The sequence below is a fragment of the Rhopilema esculentum genome, chromosome 4 (genome assembly GCF_057945365.1).
Source record: "Rhopilema esculentum isolate cy_ngs chromosome 4, ASM5794536v1, whole genome shotgun sequence".
NCBI classification, from domain to species: Eukaryota; Metazoa; Cnidaria; class Scyphozoa; order Rhizostomeae; family Rhizostomatidae; genus Rhopilema; species Rhopilema esculentum.
The window spans coordinates 416,307-435,934 of record NC_142818.1 but is presented as its reverse complement, the minus strand read 5'-3'; the positions used below and the strand labels follow the sequence as shown (position 1 = coordinate 435,934).

General features: G+C 35.3%; 2 protein-coding genes across 3 annotated transcripts in view; one reads left to right on the top strand and one right to left on the bottom strand.

The window, feature by feature from the left end:
• LOC135691403 (solute carrier family 22 member 15) overlaps positions 1–19,628 on the top strand; it is a 50,914-nt gene that overhangs the window by 12,490 nt on the left and 18,796 nt on the right. The window lies entirely within an intron of this gene.
• LOC135688639 (uncharacterized) lies at positions 1,890–9,447 on the bottom strand. 2 transcript variants are annotated; one of them, XM_089116104.1, is made up of 16 exons: positions 8,644–9,447; positions 8,249–8,360; positions 7,587–7,807; positions 7,379–7,428; positions 6,941–6,995; positions 6,477–6,653; positions 5,944–6,089; positions 5,731–5,845; positions 5,507–5,599; positions 4,796–4,976; positions 4,452–4,541; positions 4,020–4,103; positions 3,776–3,845; positions 3,463–3,534; positions 2,933–3,120; positions 1,890–2,600 (listed from the first exon to the last, which is right to left on the bottom strand). In XM_089116104.1, the coding sequence occupies exons 1-16, from the start codon at positions 8,968–8,970 to the stop codon at positions 1,957–1,959; spliced, it is 2,625 nt and encodes an 874-aa protein (XP_088972230.1). In that variant the 5' UTR covers positions 8,971–9,447; the 3' UTR covers positions 1,890–1,956. The 2 variants fall into 2 exon arrangements, with proteins under 2 accessions (XP_088972230.1, XP_088972231.1); XM_089116105.1 differs by having other exon boundaries at positions 4,023–4,103.

The window sequence follows — 19,628 nt, the reverse complement described above, 5'->3', positions numbered from 1 at the left end:
ATTTTTTCTTGAAAATGGTAGAGATTCAGTGAGAAAACTCTAAAAATCGCCAAATATTGTCTATAAACATGTACCGTTCAAATTGGGACGGGTCTGATACAATTTCAGGACAAATTTGTAAAAGTCGATTGACAATTAATTTTTCATAACATTTTCGAACATGGAATATCCAAGTTCCTTTCGAAATTCTTGCATTTGCCCAATAATCCAAGATCTTTTGTTTCAAACAAAACTTTTTCGCACTTATAGAATCTATAGTGTCTTTTTTTGAGAATTATGCAGTTTACATACGATTTATGGACACCAATTTACTATAAGGGGTCTGGGGCGAGTCAGAAAAAACTGCTATTTTTTCTTGAAAATGGTAGAGATTCAGTGAGAAAACTCTAAAAATCGCCAAATATTGTCTATAAACATGTACCGTTCAAATTGGGACCGTTTATATATTAGTCGTTTAATACTTCGCACCAAATCAAAACTCACACCATGTCTCTTCAAGTCTCGACAGACCCGAAGACAAAGATTTAATGTGCATTTAAGCATGGACCATGTGAGAGCCTTTTACCAAAATTTCAAGCCGTTGGCACCCCGAGGGATGAAGTCGACCTTTTCGAATGCTCGATTTCCGAAGGCGACATGGCCCAAGAAGATATTTTAAAATTAATAATTGATGACGATGACAATACCATTGATACAGACGGCTTAATTTTTTTTTTATTTCGCAAATAAAAAAAATTAGTTTACCACTGTAAATGGTTTTTATTACAAAATATTTATTAAGGGCCCCTCTTTAAATTTAGTCCCCCTCTTTTACATGCTCCTCTTTAAAGTTTTGAAAAATAATAAGCCTATCCGGGGGGCTTAAAAGAGAACTTACGGTATTTTGAATCTTAAATAACTGAAACTCCGCGTTAATGAAGGACTTCGTCAACTAGCATTTGCAACAAGCGTACAACGCGTTTACCGTTTAAGTGCTAGTTCGTTAAGAAATCGTATCTTTTTGATGAATTGAAGTAGCAGATAGTAAGTAACAGTTTAAAATTTGAAGAAGTTACTCCTTCGCAACTGATTCTTTGGCAACCTATCTGGTCATTAAAAGTTCATCGCATTTCTTCTAAATGCAACTATTATAAGTTGTATATTATCTTTAACACTTTCTAGTATTATTTGGTTGATGTTGGTTTGTTCGTTGGATCATCGTGTTTGGTAGAGCCATTAATTGCATCTTGGTGCTTTGATTGAGATGTGTTCTGGTCGTTGATTCCCGAGAACCATACGGTTGTGGATGGAAGACAGGATAAGATAGATGACACTTTCTTTTTGTTTCTTTGGTTCTTTTCATTTGCTGTAAAAATCTAGACTGTAGTGTTTAGAACACGGCTTGCTCAAGGGCCGCCACATGTACCCTTCGACTTCAACACTGATATTCCCCTTCCTTCTATTTCACTAGAATATAACTCTATTTAAAGGCTTAGTCAGTCCTAAACCTTAACTCTCTATTAAAATGGTTTATGAATTTTGATAGTTGAAAATAAATTATGAATATTCTTTTTAAATATGCTTTCAAAAAAACTGTAATACATTTAGCAGAAAAATTTTGAATTCATCAATGATGCGTTGGTTATTTCCCTGTAGTAGATGTCTTTTTTCAAAATGAGGATCTTCAACATTAAGGCCTTAATGTGTTTATGTTGTAAGGTGTTATCAAATCGTAAAACTATACAGATAGGATATTGCTACTTGTCAATTAGAACTCTAAAGCATTTTGAAGGATAAATGTACTACAGCAACAAAACGACTCTCGAGGAATCATAATTTTAAATTGATACATGTCTGTTTTCAAGTGGAAACGTCAAGAACCGATAACAAGAACAAAATATGCACTTCGCTTAACTTTAAACCATCATAATTTAAACACAAATTACTTTTTATATAGCAAGTTAAAAGCATCATTAGCTAATATTCAAAATTGTCATCAATATATTCTTCGTCAGATTCAGAAGAGGATGAGCTGTCTTCACTCTCTTCGGTGTCTTCCCCTTGTCTGTGTTTATGCCATACTTGAACCATGTATTCCGGTTCTGGCTCTACACAAAACTCTGGTATCTCAATTGAGAAAGAGCTATAAGCTTCACGCTCGCAAAAAATTTGTTTTGATAAGACCAAAGAGTGAGTTGATAAAACAGATGACAGTCCTAAGGAAAATGCGTTCTCTTTTTTCTGCAAAACGTTGACCTTTTCTTTGATATCTTTCATCAATGATAATTTGTGGCTCAATAGCCTTTTGCATTCACACGCCAGCATTTCCTCCTCCTCGATACATCTCTTTTCTAATTCCTTTAAATCGATTATCTTCTTCTTCGTCTCAAATGGGATTTGTGATGCATTTTGTGATGTGTTTGCAAGATAAGGCTTAGCAATAGTTTGAAAGATCTTTGAGTGCACATTCTTGGCATCGTCGAAAGAAATCTGTTTGATATCCACAGGCACATGTTCATTTAGAACAGACAACCTTGCATTGTACTTTGAGATGAACTCTTTCATCCTCTTTGTGTGCTTTGACAGCTTTCTTGACAAGCGAATGGCCTGTTTTTGTCCATCTGAAAAACATAAAAACATTTACAAAGATACGTTTTTCATTAGTAATAATGCAAATGATACAAAGGGTATAGAGTGTTAATAAAAAATCTAGATGTAAATAAACTATAGTTTTTTTAAAGACCCTTTTTGAGTAATAAATTAGTGAAAAAAGTGTACTAAACTTGCTAAAACATAAAAACAGAAAAGATGGTGTCCAGGAAAACTTTATATTGACAATGAATATATTGTAAAAGCTATTTAATTGCTTTGAACATGCACTATCTATTTTCATAGAAAAAGAAAAGAAAATTTTAAATTGTACTAAAATAATGCATTCTATAACAATACTTACGTGAATATTTTTCTTTAAGCAAAATTTGCATCTGTCGCTCAACTGTCATTGAATGCAATTGCTCAAGAAAAACCACAGACTTCCTCTTTTCAGCTAACCTCATTGCATCAATGAATGACAGGTCATTAACTTTCCACCTTGTTTTTACATTTCTTTTCTTCTCAATTAATTTCAGCTTCATATCTGACCTGAAAGGAATTTTATGATATGTGCTGTCAATTTGTAGTTAAGAAAAATTAATTATGAAAAATAGGCATGGGGAAATGAGCAACCAACCTGTAGATACGCAAAAGTGTTTCAATTATTTTTACCCACTTTGATAGGAGCAATATAAAGAAAGAAATATTTCATTTGAGTCAATGATTAAAAAATAACTTAAACCACATACAGATATTCAATAGCTGCCGTTGGACAGGACAACATGCCATTGCAGTTTTATTAACATACACAAGAATTATAAGCCGTCCACAAGAATAAAAACTACACATAACGGTTGGGATATACAAACCAAAACAAGGTCTAAAAAATACCTCTTCAAGCTAGAAATAATTGACTTCGAGCCTTCATTTTCATCAACAATCTCAAAACTTGCTAAGGAATTCCTGCACAAAATGACGAGAAAGACAATTTGAATATGGTAGGTTTGTATATTCTGGCTATTGTTTCACAAAATGAAATTTCTATTATATTACATGATTATCATTTAGGAAAACGTGCATCTTGCAATCTATGGATAGATGGAACATCTTGTCTACTTTAACGACACTTCTCCATCAATGTAAGAAATTTAAAAAAATATGCAGTAAAAATGTCTATAGTCCATCATTATAAAAAGGCCCTGACCTCAAAAGAAAATGGTTCCAAAGAAGTGAAGCATAATCACATCGCCAGTCATCTTCGTTTTCTTGGGAAACTATTAAAAGAAAATAGGGATAGTTTTATCACTTAACATTAAAACTGACGTAGTCTCTATCTATGAACAATAAACAATAAACTCCCAAGTAATTTGAAAATATAAACAGAACATGAAAACAAATTTACAAATCTATAATCAAAAATCATCAACGAAAAAATGAGAATTACTGACTACCATTTGAATTCTTGGAAAAAAATTGGATTTCCTCATCCTTCCACTGTTCTACGGTGTCTGCAGTAATTTCTTTTGGCAATTCTATGAAGAAAATGTTCTAAAAATGTTTGCAATGTTCGCATAAAAATGGATAAATGAACTATAATGAATATACTTTCAAAAAAGCGTGTTCAATCACGAAACAACACATATCTATTATACTTATATAAGTAAGGGCAATGAAAGATTTGTTGTTCGTTTCTAAAAGCAATAGCAAAGTATATTAAATTCATAATTCATAATAAATTCCTAAAGCTATTGTGGCAAAAGAAGTGATGAAAATCACATACATACAAGATATTGTGATTTGACAAAGAACATATCTAAGTAATAAAACAAGCAACATTACTAATAATTGAGTTTGCAAGCATAAAAACATTATTTCCTTACCTGGAATCAAAGTAAAAGTATCTCTTAATTCACAAATCGTTTTACTTTTCATTTCTTTGGCTCTTTTCAAGGAACGAATAATCGTTTTACCTATAAAATGTTGAGGGTAATAATTGATAACAAATTTATTTTCGTTACCCATTTTATTAACACCAATTTGTTTTGAAGTATACATTTTCTTATTAAAGACATCATTTATTCACACAAAGATTATTAAACTGCTCAAAAAGTCACATTAGCTTTTTAGATTTTAAAACTTGGCTAGAAGTCATAACAAAGAATTTGCGTAAACCATTGTCATCATTCAAATTTCCACAAATTTCTCTAAGTGTTTACTGTCTAACCTTGATTATTCAACATGCGTCTGGCATAATGGAGCAATGCCTCTGTCAGAGTGTCAGTTCTTCTATTAGATTTCATTTCTTTAGTCATATATGAAAACTTTCGAAGATATGACCACAATCGTTCAATTCCTTCTCCATCAGTTAGCCCTAATCCATCACAACGTCGAGGAGAATACAGGACCTTAGATGAAGAATCAAAGCAAACACAATAAAAAGAAAATAAAGAAGAGAAATCGTGTTATTGGCTCTTTGCTGTTTTGCATTTACACAGAAGGTAGAAAAAACACAGGTCATTCAATCAAATATTTGTTAACTAGAAGAGTTTCAAAGGATTGTCAGACCAAAGAATGTAGTGCTTTAGGGTTTTCTTTAAGTGGCTGGCATCTTCATTAAGTAAATACACTGCAGTAAACAATTCATTTGTTTACAATATAAGAAGTTCATTGAGACTTGATATTAAACTGAGAAGAAGTACACACCAGGCCTGGCTATAAGAATTTTAACAGGGGAGGAGTAAACAGCTCTTCTAGTAACTTTCAGGTGAGCTATTTGTAGATAAATAAGAATAGAAACAAAGGAAAGCCTGGAGGGGAGCATTTGAGGAGAGCCTGGAGGGGAGCATTTGAGGAGAGCCTGGAGGGGAGCAAGAGCTATCTATGGCTCTTCTCAAAACATCAGGCCTGGTCCACACCAATATATTGTGTCACTTACCTGACATCTAGATTTATGGACATATGAATGGAAAATTGGGATTCCAAATTGTATCTTGTCAAAAATATCTTCCAATCCATAATCTTTATTATTCTAAATGGGAGGACAAAGGAATTTTCAGAAAAAGTATGAAAACATCTCCAAAATATATCTTACAAAACTTAAACACTTTGGTACAAGTTGCAACAGAGAGTTCCAGCTGTAAATATCTTCTAAAAACATACTTGCAAGTGCACATCCAGTATGCAGGCAATGTCATACATGCATTTTAGCTTCACTTCTGGGGAACTCTTGTAAGGTTCCACCATTCTTTTCAGCTCATACACTGCATAAGCAATTCTGAAATAAAAAGAAAATTGACACAAATATTTATCAGAAAAATAAATCTTATGTTTATAATTGTGAAGTTAAAGTTAACCAAAATGAGCTCAACTAACCGTTCTCCATGCTTGAGACTGATGAAGCCTTTTGGGTGACCATGTCGACAAATTCGACCAAGTACTGCTTTCTCGTCATATTTTGCATTCTTCCCTTTTGATCGTATCGAATCTGTTATTTCTCCTGCTTTGTATTGATTACATGGCTAAAAAAACGAGCCACGATAAATAAAGCAGGTTATACAGCCTAAAAGTCATATATAAGCAAAACTAACATGTTTGGTTCTTTGTATTTTCTTTTTTCAACATATTTTGAATTTGATAAAAAAATCATATTGAAAAAAATATTCCCAACATATTTTGAATTTGATAAAAAAATCATATTGAAATTAATGTCAAAGAGTCATACAGTATGTTTGGCAGTATTTTTTAATTATTTATGTAATTATTCTGTTTCATAAGATGTGTTGGAATATGGCTATTTCTTTAAACATAACAAAAGCTGTGTGGCGCTATCACTAAATTTATTTTTTAGGCATTTAATAGAAAATCTCTATTCAAACTACAAGCAAAGTTAAGTTTGAGAATATTACATTTTCAGACTTTTTGATTTCCTTTGAGTGTTTTAAAACAAAGTTGTCCACATCATTCTGATCTGCAAACATTCTGGTTTCAAATCTAGGGCAACTGAAACTGGTACCAGCACTCTTCTTTCTCACAAAACCAAAACATGCATCAATTATCTCTATGAGGGGTCCATCATCACCAGGCTGAAGAATAAAATTTCCAGTTCAAGAGGAGAAATATAGACTGAAATCTGCAGAAAATTTTTCTTCTTTTGAGCAAACAACATCCTTCCATCTCAAATTATTTTAATAAGGCAGTCGTGACAGAATTTACAAAGGGCTTAATAAGCTAAAATTTCAACATCTTGAATATTGCCATAATTTAACTTAAATATAACAAAATCATTAATTATAAATTCATAAGTAGCTTGAATTAACATAGCTATAAAGCTGTAGGGTGAAAGGATAATAAATAATATATTTTGACTTACCCTTGGACATAAGACGCAATCATCTTTTTGAATACCAAGAGAATCTTTAAAAAATCTTGAATGAAGAAATTTCATTCATTATAAGATCAAATTATAATTAAATAGGTTGCAGTTGAAATTTCAACTTAAAATGACAATGTTTACAATTATTTTTTGCTGGTACAAATTGTTTGCAAATTTTAAGCAGGGGTACAGATAGGTAAGAACTTGATCTCAGCATATTTTCAAGCTAAGTGGAAAGCTGGGGATGACCAGGCTCTCTTTATATTTTCTCAGTTTATGTTTGACAAACTAAATTGTTCCAAAAATCATTACTACTAAAAACATCAGCAATAGAAAAACTGTCTTCATTCTGAACAGAAAACAATTCAACTTTAATCACATTTTACAGCACACTGTTATTCCATCCTTGTCAAAGAGGAAAGATCATAAACTTACCGAAATTCATCAAATGATGAAGAGTTGAGAACTGGGTAGATATGCTGTACCTGAAATAATGAAATAAAATAAAATAAAGTGTAACTAGGGCTTTTCTTATGAAGCAAAAAATCACAAGTGGACAAAAAATCAAAAAAGGATAGAAGCTCATACCCTGTTAATAAAAGTATGAGACACATTCCCAGTATGGATAAAATTAAATATTTACATAAACTGGTAGCAAAGGATGTCTCCACAATGAGATCATTGCACAAAGCTTATCAAGCGAGCAATGGCATTCAAAAAGAAGTTGACTGAAGAGGTCCATTAGTTGCAAATCAAAAGCAACTCTTGGTCTTTCTATTGTCCCAGGCCAAAATCCCATGGACACTAGAGCCTCTGCATCTGACTGACATGAGCAAAACTGCACTTTTTTAATATGCTGTCGCCCTGTAAACAAAATAATAATGTTACATTTAAAATTTTTAAAAATAATGGTGCATAAGTAATGCATTTCATAAAATTTTGCACTCACATAAGCATACATTTTTAATTGATTAATCATATGAAAAACACTACTATTTTATGACGTTGTTTCATTTAAACTCACTGATACATGGCTCAAAATACTATCTTTAGCAAAAATAGCATATTTCATTTGCTCAACAGCTTAACCACATTTAACTACAATTTATAAGTAATTTAAACAATTCTTGCAAAATTTATTGATGTTTGTTGTTTCCATGCTTCTTGGCATGATGGAGAAATCATGGCACTATTTTAAGAGTCTCTGTAACACTTAGAAAATTATTGTACTTTATTATAATATAACAAGTGTCTATAAAACCTATTATGCCAGCTCTGTCTTTAGCAAAACTTAGTAAAAAGTACCTTGCAAGTCTAAGAATATAATTTCTCTGATGTCATAAATGGTGCCACATGAACCATGACCTGGTGGTGTTAAAATTTTTGTGTTGGGAAACAGGGGGATGAATGCACCATCCTATAAGTATGAAAATAAACTACAATCAGTATAATGTGCATACAAAACCAGTAATCTTAAAACTAAAAACAATGTGATACAAAATCTTAAACAACTTTGTGTGAAACATCGAACATACAGAAGTTTTGTACTGCTTGAAAAAATGACGATTTGAAGTGTGATTCAATCATGCATATTAAATGAATATTTGCTTTAAAGTACAGGTGAAATTGTTGTCTTGCCTAATCATATAGGTAGATACCAAAGGATGCAAAAATATGAGAACAAGAAATGCAAAGCTCACCTTCCATATCTCCAATACATGAAAAAGGTTGCGGTCGCTATGAATCGATGTGGCACAGCTTAGGCAAAAAACCTGCTTCCAGCCACAATCTTTGCAGCGACAATCTTTACAGCGGCATGTTTGGCAGTCGCCTTCCAAAATCTTCACATGCAGTGCAAATTGTGCTGTTAGGCAAAAACTGCTGTGACACGAAAGCTTCTTGTAATTTTTCGCGAGAATTTTTCCATGCAGTTTCTTCCCTTCGTTTTCTGGTGCTATAAGAAGTGGCCTGTGATTTTTCTTGGGCACATCTGTTAGCAATGATATCTGTTTCAATATCATATCCATGTGGAAGGCTCTCTGATGGTGGTGGTTGCTGGTCAAGACGTAAATTAGGCCACTCAGCTTCCCTTTTCTTAGAATTAGTCAGAGCAGGACGATTGCATGTGAGTGGAATCTTTCTCACTTTTGAAGATCCATTGCACTTTACCACCTTTACTGAAATTGTTGGAATACGTGCTCGGCAATAATTTCTCTTTTTTCGAACCGGCGCCATTAACCCAAGCGCGATGTTTGTGTTGTGGTTGTGCTACAGTGTTCGCTTCGCTACGAACAAATTGCCAAGCGCCTTGACAACTCAAAAGCCCCAGGGAAAACAGCGCCGCAGCTAACATGTGTGGAACTATGATTGTGTGAGATGATTAGAACATGGTTATTTGTCCAAATTCTAAATCACCAGATGGCAGAGATGATCATCTGGTGTAGCTATTGTCTATCTTCTAAACTTTAGAATATGGATAATCTCTATTTAGAACGTGTTATACCGGTGTTAGCACTACCCCTCTGCTCTTACCTTTATTATAAACTGGTCCGAAAAAGAACCATCATATCGCACCAGAATTATTCCAAGAGCAGAAATCATAGATTTGCAATTATGCTAATTGCCATAATCAGCCTCTAAAAATGAAATCAACCCACGCCACGCCATAGGTTCTCAAATGCCTAGCGGGCAAGCCCGCAGCAAATGGCTTCTTCTCATGTTAATTCCAGCATGGTGATAAATTTCATCCTTTTTTTAAGTGGCTAAGCAGCATCATAATTTGATGTCTTGCCCAGAGGAAGAAAAAATGAGATCAGGTTAGTTACATGAAATGTTTGGCCTGCAGAAAAACTAGAGCGTCATTCAATTTAACCCCTTTTTGTGGACCGAAACGGTAAAACGAACCTGCTCCTTCTGTCAAAAGGAAAGAAGCTGAGGGGCAAATCACTAGAAGCTGAGCATTAAAGTTGACTTTTGTTCCATTTTTGTTATTTTGAGCTTCCATTTTACCACAAAATTCACCTCGAATAACTTGTGATCCAATTTCAAATAGTCAAAAATAGTGGCTTGCTATGAAAGAGAAGAGGCTAGGAACAACATTGATCCAATATGTCGATAGCAAGTGTTTTTGATTTTCAGCACTACTAGGTCGAAGTGAAGTGGGTAGATGTGATAATAGGTTCTGGGACACTAGCTAGCATATTTTGCTTATTAAACACGGCTGTGTCTGGAATGAACAAGGCACTTAGCATTTGCGACGATTCATCTCATGAGCACGGGCAATCAAACTACACGGGGGTCGCAAAAGTATGGAAACGGTAGGTCAAAATGGCGGCTCACAGTGACCACTGGCCTAAGCCGACCAATTTCAAAATCAGAAATATGAGGTGAAGGGGCTTGGAAACGATAGGTTATGGCGGGAAAATGCATTCGCCATTCTTTCGACTTTCGGCTTAAAGAAAATTTAATGATTGGTTCGCTGATTTGAGGGGGAAAATCCAGCAAAACTTTGAAGCATTGCTTCAAAACAATTCTGTGAAAGATTATCTGAGTATTCATGAAAAATGACCACGAAGTGTCAATTTATTGAAGAAACGTGATCGAATAATGTTGAAATTCGAAGCAAACTGCTTGAAGCTTGTTTTTCATGAAAAACTTTTAACTGGGACAGTGACGTGCACTTCAATTTTAAAGTTTCAATACTGAGTTGCTCTGCATTTGATGTTAGTGACTTATTAATCTTAAATTATGATTTACTCATTATCTAAGCACATGACAATCAATAAATTAAAGCAAAAGGTTCAACTTTTAGTCTGCTTTTAAAATTGATGAAAAAATCATCTTCAGCCAAAGCGTCTATGTTATTTAGCAAGCAAACTATTTTGATCACTAAATGACAGCTTTAGAAATTGTTCAACTGATATCACTTTGAGTAACCTGAAGCCTGATATCTTGGCCAAAATGATCTTCTCGATAAGATGTTTAAGGCCGGAACAAAGGTGCATGTATTAAGTTTCAAGGTTAATTAAATATTCTTATGCTTATTATGTTTCTTCTGTACTTTGAGGCATTCTTTGTGAATCCTTCGAAAATATTTTCCAGAAATTTCCTGAAGCATCGGTCCAACGTTTCCTTGACTTTTTACCCATGAAACAGTAAGGTAATCTTTCAAATTTATTTGATTCAAAAGCCATTGGAATTACGCTAGAAATTTTGTGGCGAAAGCGTTTGTTACAAAAACCCCCTAGCGCTGAACTACTGTTTTAAAAACGTGTCGGCTTAGGTCTTTGGCTTCTGTGAGCCGCCATTCTTAGCACCGTTTCTATACTTTTGTGACCCCCAGTGTATAACACCTGACCACGATATAAGATTCGTCTCTCAGCCTTTGGTTTTATAATGGCGAGTTCACATTGTGATGAAACCAGCACCTATTAAGGTTACGGTAAACGTTTTCTGGATGAAAGCATCTATTTTTCGATTTTTTCACATTCAAGTAGCTGAATTTTCAAGGCACACAATGATACAAATTTGAAACTAACAGATATATTGAAAATTGAAAAAATCCCATGTAAACGAAGGTTTCCATAATTTCTCTATCAGAACTTTTATTTGAGGCCTGAAAATCTCTTGACCTGTTATCGTTGCTTTGCGGTTGTGGTCGCATGGCACATCCATGCACTTGCAAGGTACACTCGTAAACCACAGTGTAATCCGGGAGTCTTCAAGATCAATACCGCAAATCCTTGCATTGGCCCCCCTAAAAAAGCCCTCTCCTCGAACAAGCCCCCACTTTAAAAGTACAAACTGTCAATAAGTCCCCCCTCGAATAAGCCCCCACTGCTATCTATATTCTCGAATTGGACCCCCCAATTTGATGGCTTTTGCCATCTGAGGTTGCCTATGTTGTTTATTGAATTACCAAGCCCCCGTCCAAAGCCCCCGTCCAAAAATATCAAAAATAAATAAGCACTCGGGGGCTAATTCGAGGATTTACGGTAAGCTTGTTTAAATAAACACAGCTGTACATGGAAATCTCTTTTTCTCCGGACTTGCAATTCCTCTACATAGAGGTACGAAAAAGCTATTTTGTACCCATTTGAATGGCTCGAAACTTTGCACACGGCCAGGATAGATATCGGGTAAACAAGGGAGTCTCAAAATTTTTGTATTTGCTCTGGTCCCTTTTTATAGTAAAATACAGCTATGAGAGGGAAGAAAATTTTTTTGCCAATTATTAACAGGGTATAATTCCAAGGGGAGGAGGAATTTGAAAAATCTGAGACATCTTTTGGTAGCTGAGAAGCTGCGCTTTCTGCTGATATAAGTCAGATTTTGCTACCTCAAACACAAGGGTACAAACTCTCATTGGAGCAATATTTTCTACCTTTACCATGAGGCCCGTAGGCACTGGGGGCACTGTTTCTGATGGTTTCCATTGCGGGAAGCCAGCTGATTTTTCGGCTGATTTTTTGTCTTTTCTGCAGCCGGTTACCGAGCGCAAAGCATTACCTCCGAAAAACTTTTATCTACTTGTTTCATTACTTCAGGGCAACCTACAAATTTCTTAATGTCGTAAGCAATATATCAAGATAAAACACTTGTGTTATAAACTTTAAACCGTGGACCGGGCTATGCAGAATGCAGAGCGAAAAATTTCCATATGTATATCAACAAAACTTTAATATATATTTATAACTGCATTCACTTTACATCACCGCGTGTTCCTACTCCCTACTCCAATCTAATCTGATCCACCGCCGACGTGCTGAGCTGCAATTTGCTGCGCACGCCGCTACGCAGTACTTTACAACAACTTGATTTAAGCAGAAATTATAAGGAATATAAATACAGCATAATGTAGTGGAATATAGACTTTCGAAATAACGAGCTGGCTTTTAAGCAATGATTTGAAATCCATTGACAAGATTTCTGGTTTTGGAAAATGAAAGTTTACAAATCAAATGCTTTGAAGAAAACTAGATTAGGAAGCTACATGTTTTCTTTATTTTTTGTTTTATTTACTTATTTTTTCGTTTATTTACTTATTTGTTCGTTTATTAATCAATTAATTATTTGATTTATTTATGTAAATGCAAATACACAACCTAATAATGAGGTAAAACACTGTCTCAGCACTACTGCAAGAACAATCATAAAAAGTAAATTAAAACCAAAAGTACTGAAGTGAAACGACAATTGATAAAACATTCAACAACGTAATTATGAAAAGGCTGTAGCTTGAAAGTAAAAACATTCAAATCATTGGCTAGTTGAATTTAGGCTTTGAATCAGGACCAAAAAAGTCATAATTTGTTTTATTTTCAAACATTTGAAATGTTTGAAGACTTGTAATATCTGTAAGGACCTTAAGTACAAAAACAGAAGCAACCAACTCTGCTATCAACAAGGGGAAAATTTTGTTTAATTCAAGATAAACGTGTAACCATCCATGCCTCCTATATTCATGTCACCATCTTTTAAAACCTAGTGACTTGGAATTTTCAACAAAAAAGGGACTTGTCTTGACGCTAATTATCTCTACGCGCTATGATAACACCTGGTCCATGCTGATAAAGTACTTTCTTTGGATGGTGCACATTCAGAAAAAATCGATGTTGGTAGTATATGACACTTGACTTGCCAACGAATGCTAAACACATTTTTAAGGAAACGATTTTTTAGTGTCTTAGTGTGCAAAAGGAAAGATAGAAGCTCTCCCGAGTGGAACTTGCACCAAATCTGTTCTCTTTCGCAAAATATTGAGATAATTTAGTGAGACTGTAGGTAAAGGACCCAACAAAATTTTCTTACATCCACACAAAAAATTTTGTACTATAGACAAAACAAACAAATTTAAAAGAAATGATAAACAATATAACAGCAAAATTGCGACTTTTTATTCTAATGAAAAGTTTGCTTTATTGCAAAGCAAGGCTAGAAATTAACAAGCAAATTTCCTTGGCAATGTGTTTGTGTAGCTGCTTACATTATCTCTCAGCCCTTGAGTTGCTTTCATTCAAATCCAGCTCTTTGGGGTTGACGGTATTGCGGTATTTGCCTTTTTCCCTGTCGGTAATTCGGTAATCTTCCTCAAAATTGGGCGATATTTCGGCAAGGGCGCCGGAGCCACGGGGGCAGCGGGGGCAGCGGGGGCAGCGGGGGCAGCGGGGGCAGCGGGGGCAGCGGGGGCAGCGGGGGCAGCTGCAGCCCTAGTGGTGAAGGGCAGCACTGGGGCAGCAGAGTGCCCTTTTTCAAGAAATTGATTTCCGAGCTATATTAATTCATATGAATATTTTGAATGCTAATAAAATCTAGGTTTCAAGCATCTCTTGATACCTACATGCAAGACAAAAGTCAATATTTTCCTTTTTAATGGGAATTGAAGAACGATTTGCAAAAATTTGATCAATAGAAATATGTTTTTTGATAAGTTCTCTTTAACTTTCATGATGTTCGATATATCAGTCAAGCCATCGATGATGTCTTAAGTTCAAGCAAATGCGTAGGAACTGGGGGGCACACTGAGTACGTACCCCTTTTTCCAAAATTCAGTTTACCTGCCCCTTGCAGCTCACCCTTGAATTGCTTGATTTGAGGAGTTGTCCTATACGAACGAGGAGGAGTCCTATACGAAATGAGCAAAGAGGTGACATTTTGTGGCGATGATCTAAAATGTTTCTTCACGATCTGCTTTTAATGACACCAAAACACAAGCTCACAAAAACGGTTATCCAAAGGTGGTGGCGATGGAAAATTGGCCATGGACCTTGAGGTTTAGGGCTCTCGCGAGGTTTCCAGTTTGTGAAAGCAATTTTTATGACATAACAAAATTGTGCCACTTTTTAAACGATTGTAAGGAGACTGCAAAAAATATTCTGAAATGAATTTTTAGGTAATCTGAAGGGTATTGTCGCCATAATTTTTCTGCTCGCTTCGCTAGCAAAGGGCCTCCTCTTTCGATTCTGCCGCAGGGCCTCCAAACTTCTCAGCGGCACTATACATAATGAAGCCAGAAACTTATATCTATATCAGATTACATGCTTCCTTCTGCTCTCAAGACTTTTGTCAAACAGATCGACCCAAATATGGAACTCAGTTCCTAACGAAATAAGTACAATCACCAACTTTACAAAAATAAAAGAATTTTTTTTTGAATTTTCATCGTTCAATTGTTGTGATTTTGACAAGAAATACGTATGCAAGATCAGTTATATTTGATTCAAATTATATGCAGCGTTGGTAAGTTAAATTAGTTGGCTTTATTTAGCTTAAATATAGCTCAGATTGTACCAACTTTAAATTAAGAAAAAAAAATTGTATGTTCAGGGAGTTATATTCAAAAGATTTATCAAGCCAGGTAGATGGTCATCAGAACAAAACATTGTTTTAACATCCTGTTAAAACAATAATAAGCGAATGTTTTGACAAGATGACCTATCAGTACAATACATTAGTGTCCTGATATTTAAGCACTGATAAATTAATGGTAAAAGATCGAAAAACTAAATAGAAATGTCCACTAACAGTCCAATTTAGAGATAAAATAATTTAAAATCATATAAAATGATTTTCTAAAAATCGTCTTAAAAGGAGTTTAGATTCAATCTTTCTGGCACTTTGTGGTAAGTCGTTAAATTCTTTCCCTGCCAGATAATAAAAACCTTTGCGTCCAAATTCAGTTTTCACTTGAGGAATCTTAACGAGATGTTGCCCGTTTCTAGTATTTCTCCCATGAGCATTGGTAGCAAAGTAACCTTTCATTGCATCACAGACGTTGTCTTGCAAGGTATCAAACACCAAATTACAAGACCTCTTTTTTACTCCTGCTTCGATACTAGGCACACTTAAACTGACAGATGTAACCCTGGTCGATTTTAGTAAATTACACGTGAGGGCGTTTATTTTTTTTACAATAAGGCTTGTAGGCCGAAATGGCCCATCGCCAACACAGTTACCATACACACAAGTTAACATAATTCAAATTAACAATAAATCTCAGAAAACAGCAAACAGCTAATACAAAGATAAACATATGAAAAATGATTATGAGCTAGAAAGTTTATGTTACGAGGATATGCACTTAGAGGACTTCCTAAAAGATTCCCGTGATTCAAATGCCAGCGATATAAAATTAGCTATTGATATTAGACAGTTCGTATCTTCTTGGAAATTAGAAATATGCTAGCGATTTTAATTAGAAATATGCTAGCGCTGGTTGTATCTTGTTGTATCCATGTTATAGCCTTCGGGATTTCTTGCCGATAAATCTTTAATTTCTTTATTCTCTTTTTACTTTAAAAAACTTTAAATGGCTTTAGCATTGGTTGAAAAATCTGAAGTTGCAACTGCAAATGAGCATGATTTAATTTTGGATTATTCATAATCACTTCTTTCCTCTTCGTTTTTCTCACATTCTAAAATGCAGATTCGCTGGAGACAGCAAAGCATTTATCGTTTTTCTCATATTTAATATACTAAATGTCATTTATAAAATGTAAACTCGACTTCAGGTGGGGACAGGTAGGAGAGGTCCTCTATTTTTCTCAATGGCAACTTAATTTGACATACCTACTGTGTACGAATAGGTCACATGTTTTTAATTTTTACTATGGAAAACAGTACAATATTATCAAAACACATCCGTGTTGGGCTTCCATAATACAGAAAGATTTTAGTGTCTTCCTTATATATGTGTATGAAGAAATATCCTACTCAGAACTTTGTTCTATAGGATTTGCTTGGAACTTAGCCCTACCCCCTTTTTTCTTCACGCTGATGCTGCTACTAACTGCATCTGTTTTTTAAAAAACCATCACCATAGCAGAGCAGCACTTTTTCAGCATTGGGGCGTTAAAAGCGTTCTAGCTGCATAAAGAAGTAACTAAAAATCTATTTCTGGTTCAAAAATAGGAATAAATTTGGGTCGTTTCAGTTCCTTCTTTAGTCCCTGGAGTCGAAAGTTTTCTTTTCCTATTAATAATTTGTACAAAACGAGTTCTCGTTTGATCGAGAAAGCTGCCAGGAAAACAGGATCTCTTCTTCTACAAAGAGTATCAACGAATTGAACAGGACACTAAAAAGCGCTTTTCATCCCTAAGAAAAATGCCCAAACTTTCTTCTGTCCAGTCTTAACAAAATCCATCCGATTATGTTCGACATAGCAAACAACTATCATCTACGTACCTTTAAAGACTGGTTGAAATATCGTCATGTTAGTGTCGTGAGTTGTTCCTTTCCCCCGTTGCAGTTTCTTGTTTACCATCGTTATTATCAAGGGTCGCATGGGTCGGAATTCCTTTCTTTGAGTTAATAGAAATTTTGGAGCTTCTTCTGACCTGCTCAGCCCAAAACTTGTTTGGCTCTCTTACAAAATCATAGGGTATTGTATGATTAAGTTAATTGAGAATTTTTATCGTCTCCTTGCTTCCTGTAATACGATGAAGTGTCATACCTGTAATAACTTGCTTGGTGTAATATTCTTTCATTATCAACGATCCCCAGTGGCGAAAATTCAGACTGGGTTCCAAGGGTTGTGGAACCCTGTCGAATTTTCCAAAGACACATAACACCAGTTTTCCCTTTACTTTCGAACAACTTACGTCAAATGGCCTCTTGTAACAAAACCTTTGCTGCTCTTTAAATATGTTATTGTGAAAGAAAGGAACCCTGTCGTAGCCATGGCTATATCTTTTGTAACATATTATATTCCTCTAAAGAAAGGAGGCCTGTCGTAGCCAAGACAACCCTTTGTACCATATTGTATTATTTAAGAAACGAACCCTGTCGAAGCCATGGCAATCGATTGTATTATATTGTTTTCGCTATAAGCAAAAGCCCCCTCTTAGAACCCATCTCACGAGCTCATTGGAACTTATTTAAACCGCTGACCGTCCTGTTTTCATAATGGCGCTCGAGGGTCAAATCACTGCTTAAAATCACGTTCGCTCTCAAAAATAATGACACTTTAATCACAAATTAATCACATTAATCACAAAAAATCACATTAATCGCGTTAATATCATGTTAATCACAAAAAATCACCAGTCATATTAAGCGCAAAAATTTTAATCTTTGCTAAAGTTTATTCGCCTATGTTATTGAAAAAAATTAAATGTCCGTTTCAAGGTTTTCCACACTTTGATGTACATGCTCAAAAATCTGCCATCACACTCGAGAACATGAGCAAAAGTGAAGGCCTCGTTCTCACGCCGGGGTCGCTGACACAACTACAAGATAAAACATAATTTTGTTGCCGATTTCTAAGTACTTCCAAGCTGGGGCTAGGCGGGAAACCCGATGGGCCCCTTTCAAGAAAGTTTGTAAAACCCAGGACAAACAGACCTCCGTGAAAGAGATGCGTGGAATATGAACATGGCCGCCGAGAGGGAGACAATGAAGGGCAAACTGCCCCAAGGCCTCGAGGTATAGGGGGCCACTTAAAGCCAGGAATTTTAACGAAACGCAACAAAGTATGCCTAGAAAGTTGTTAAGAGAGGTAAACGACTGTAAAAGACATTCTGAGATGTATTTCAAGCTAATTTAAATGGCGTGGCCGGAAAAAATTTCTGCTTGCCTCGCTCACAGTCCTAAGTGCTCTGTCAAGTTTGTGTTTGTATCAGATAGGCACTATGTGGATTTGCTTCACATTTTTTGCAGTCTTAAAGAGACTGTGGTTAGAGAAAAGAGGACACATGACAACAAACATGGCAAATGCACCTTTAAAGATGATAAAAACTGGCACCTTTAATTTTTTTCGTAGGTGTATGGTTTCCTGGTACGTACCATTTTTGGCGACCTGTGGTTTGTGATTTGAGATGTCATACGAATGAGCGAGCCCCCTTATGGCCATTTTCTCCCGGCCCTTTTCTAGGGGCCACAACGTCCCTGTTTTAAACTAATTTCTCGTTGATTGCTGATCTACGTAACAAAAATCTCTGCCAAACTGTCATGATAGGTTGTCATATGATTCACGAAATACTTTAGTTTTATTTGACCTATGACTTGGCTTACCATTATGTATTTTCGTTTTGTTTATGTATCTTGCCCTATGTCGCCTCTTCAAACGGGTTTGATTGCACAAAAATCTATTGAAAGCACTTTCGAATATGTGATTAATTCTTAAAACGTCATGAATCAATCACAAATTAATCACTTTAATCACAAAGAAATCAAATTAATCACAAAGAAATCAAATTAATCACAAAGAAATCAAATTAATCTCGTGATTTTTAATCTTGTACACCATTTTCAGTAGTGATTTGCCCCTCGTGGAGGCTTTGACTGCACGATGACGAGAGCTTGTTTTAAGCGCTCAAACAGGAAGAGACCAGCACCTGAAGATCAATGAAAGTTGATGATCGTATGGAAGAGTGCTATGGATTTTCAACAAAGCTTTTCAAACACGCTTCGCCAACTATTTGCTCATTTTTCTCGACTGGCCTAGCTAACCCGGAGAAGACAGATCACCGCTTTTTTGCTAATGGATCAAGCGAAAAGTCCATTTCAAATAGTTGTAAAGTGATAGTTGTACTTTGCAGTAAGCAGGAGAGAATTCTTTGCAGGAAGCTCAGAAATGTCGAAGATATTTTCTCTTTGACGTGCAAAGTTCATAGAACTCTTAAAGCCCTATACATGATATATTTATCTATAGAGTGAGAACTTTATCAAGATAAAATGGAAGACTTTA

What these genes read in the sequence shown, in the direction of transcription:
- LOC135688639 (XM_089116104.1), bottom strand. Translation starts at nt 8,970, where the DNA reads ATGGATATGATATTGAAACAGATATCATTGCTAACAGATGTGCCCAAG. An exon ending in TATATTCTTAGACTTGCAAG is followed by an intron (nt 7,808 to 8,248) that starts GTACTTTTTACT and finishes TTTTGTTTACAG; the next exon opens with GGCGACAGCATATTAAAAAA. An exon ending in ACGCATGTTGAATAATCAAG is followed by an intron (nt 4,542 to 4,795) that starts GTTAGACAGTAA and finishes AACATTTTATAG; the next exon opens with GTAAAACGATTATTCGTTCC.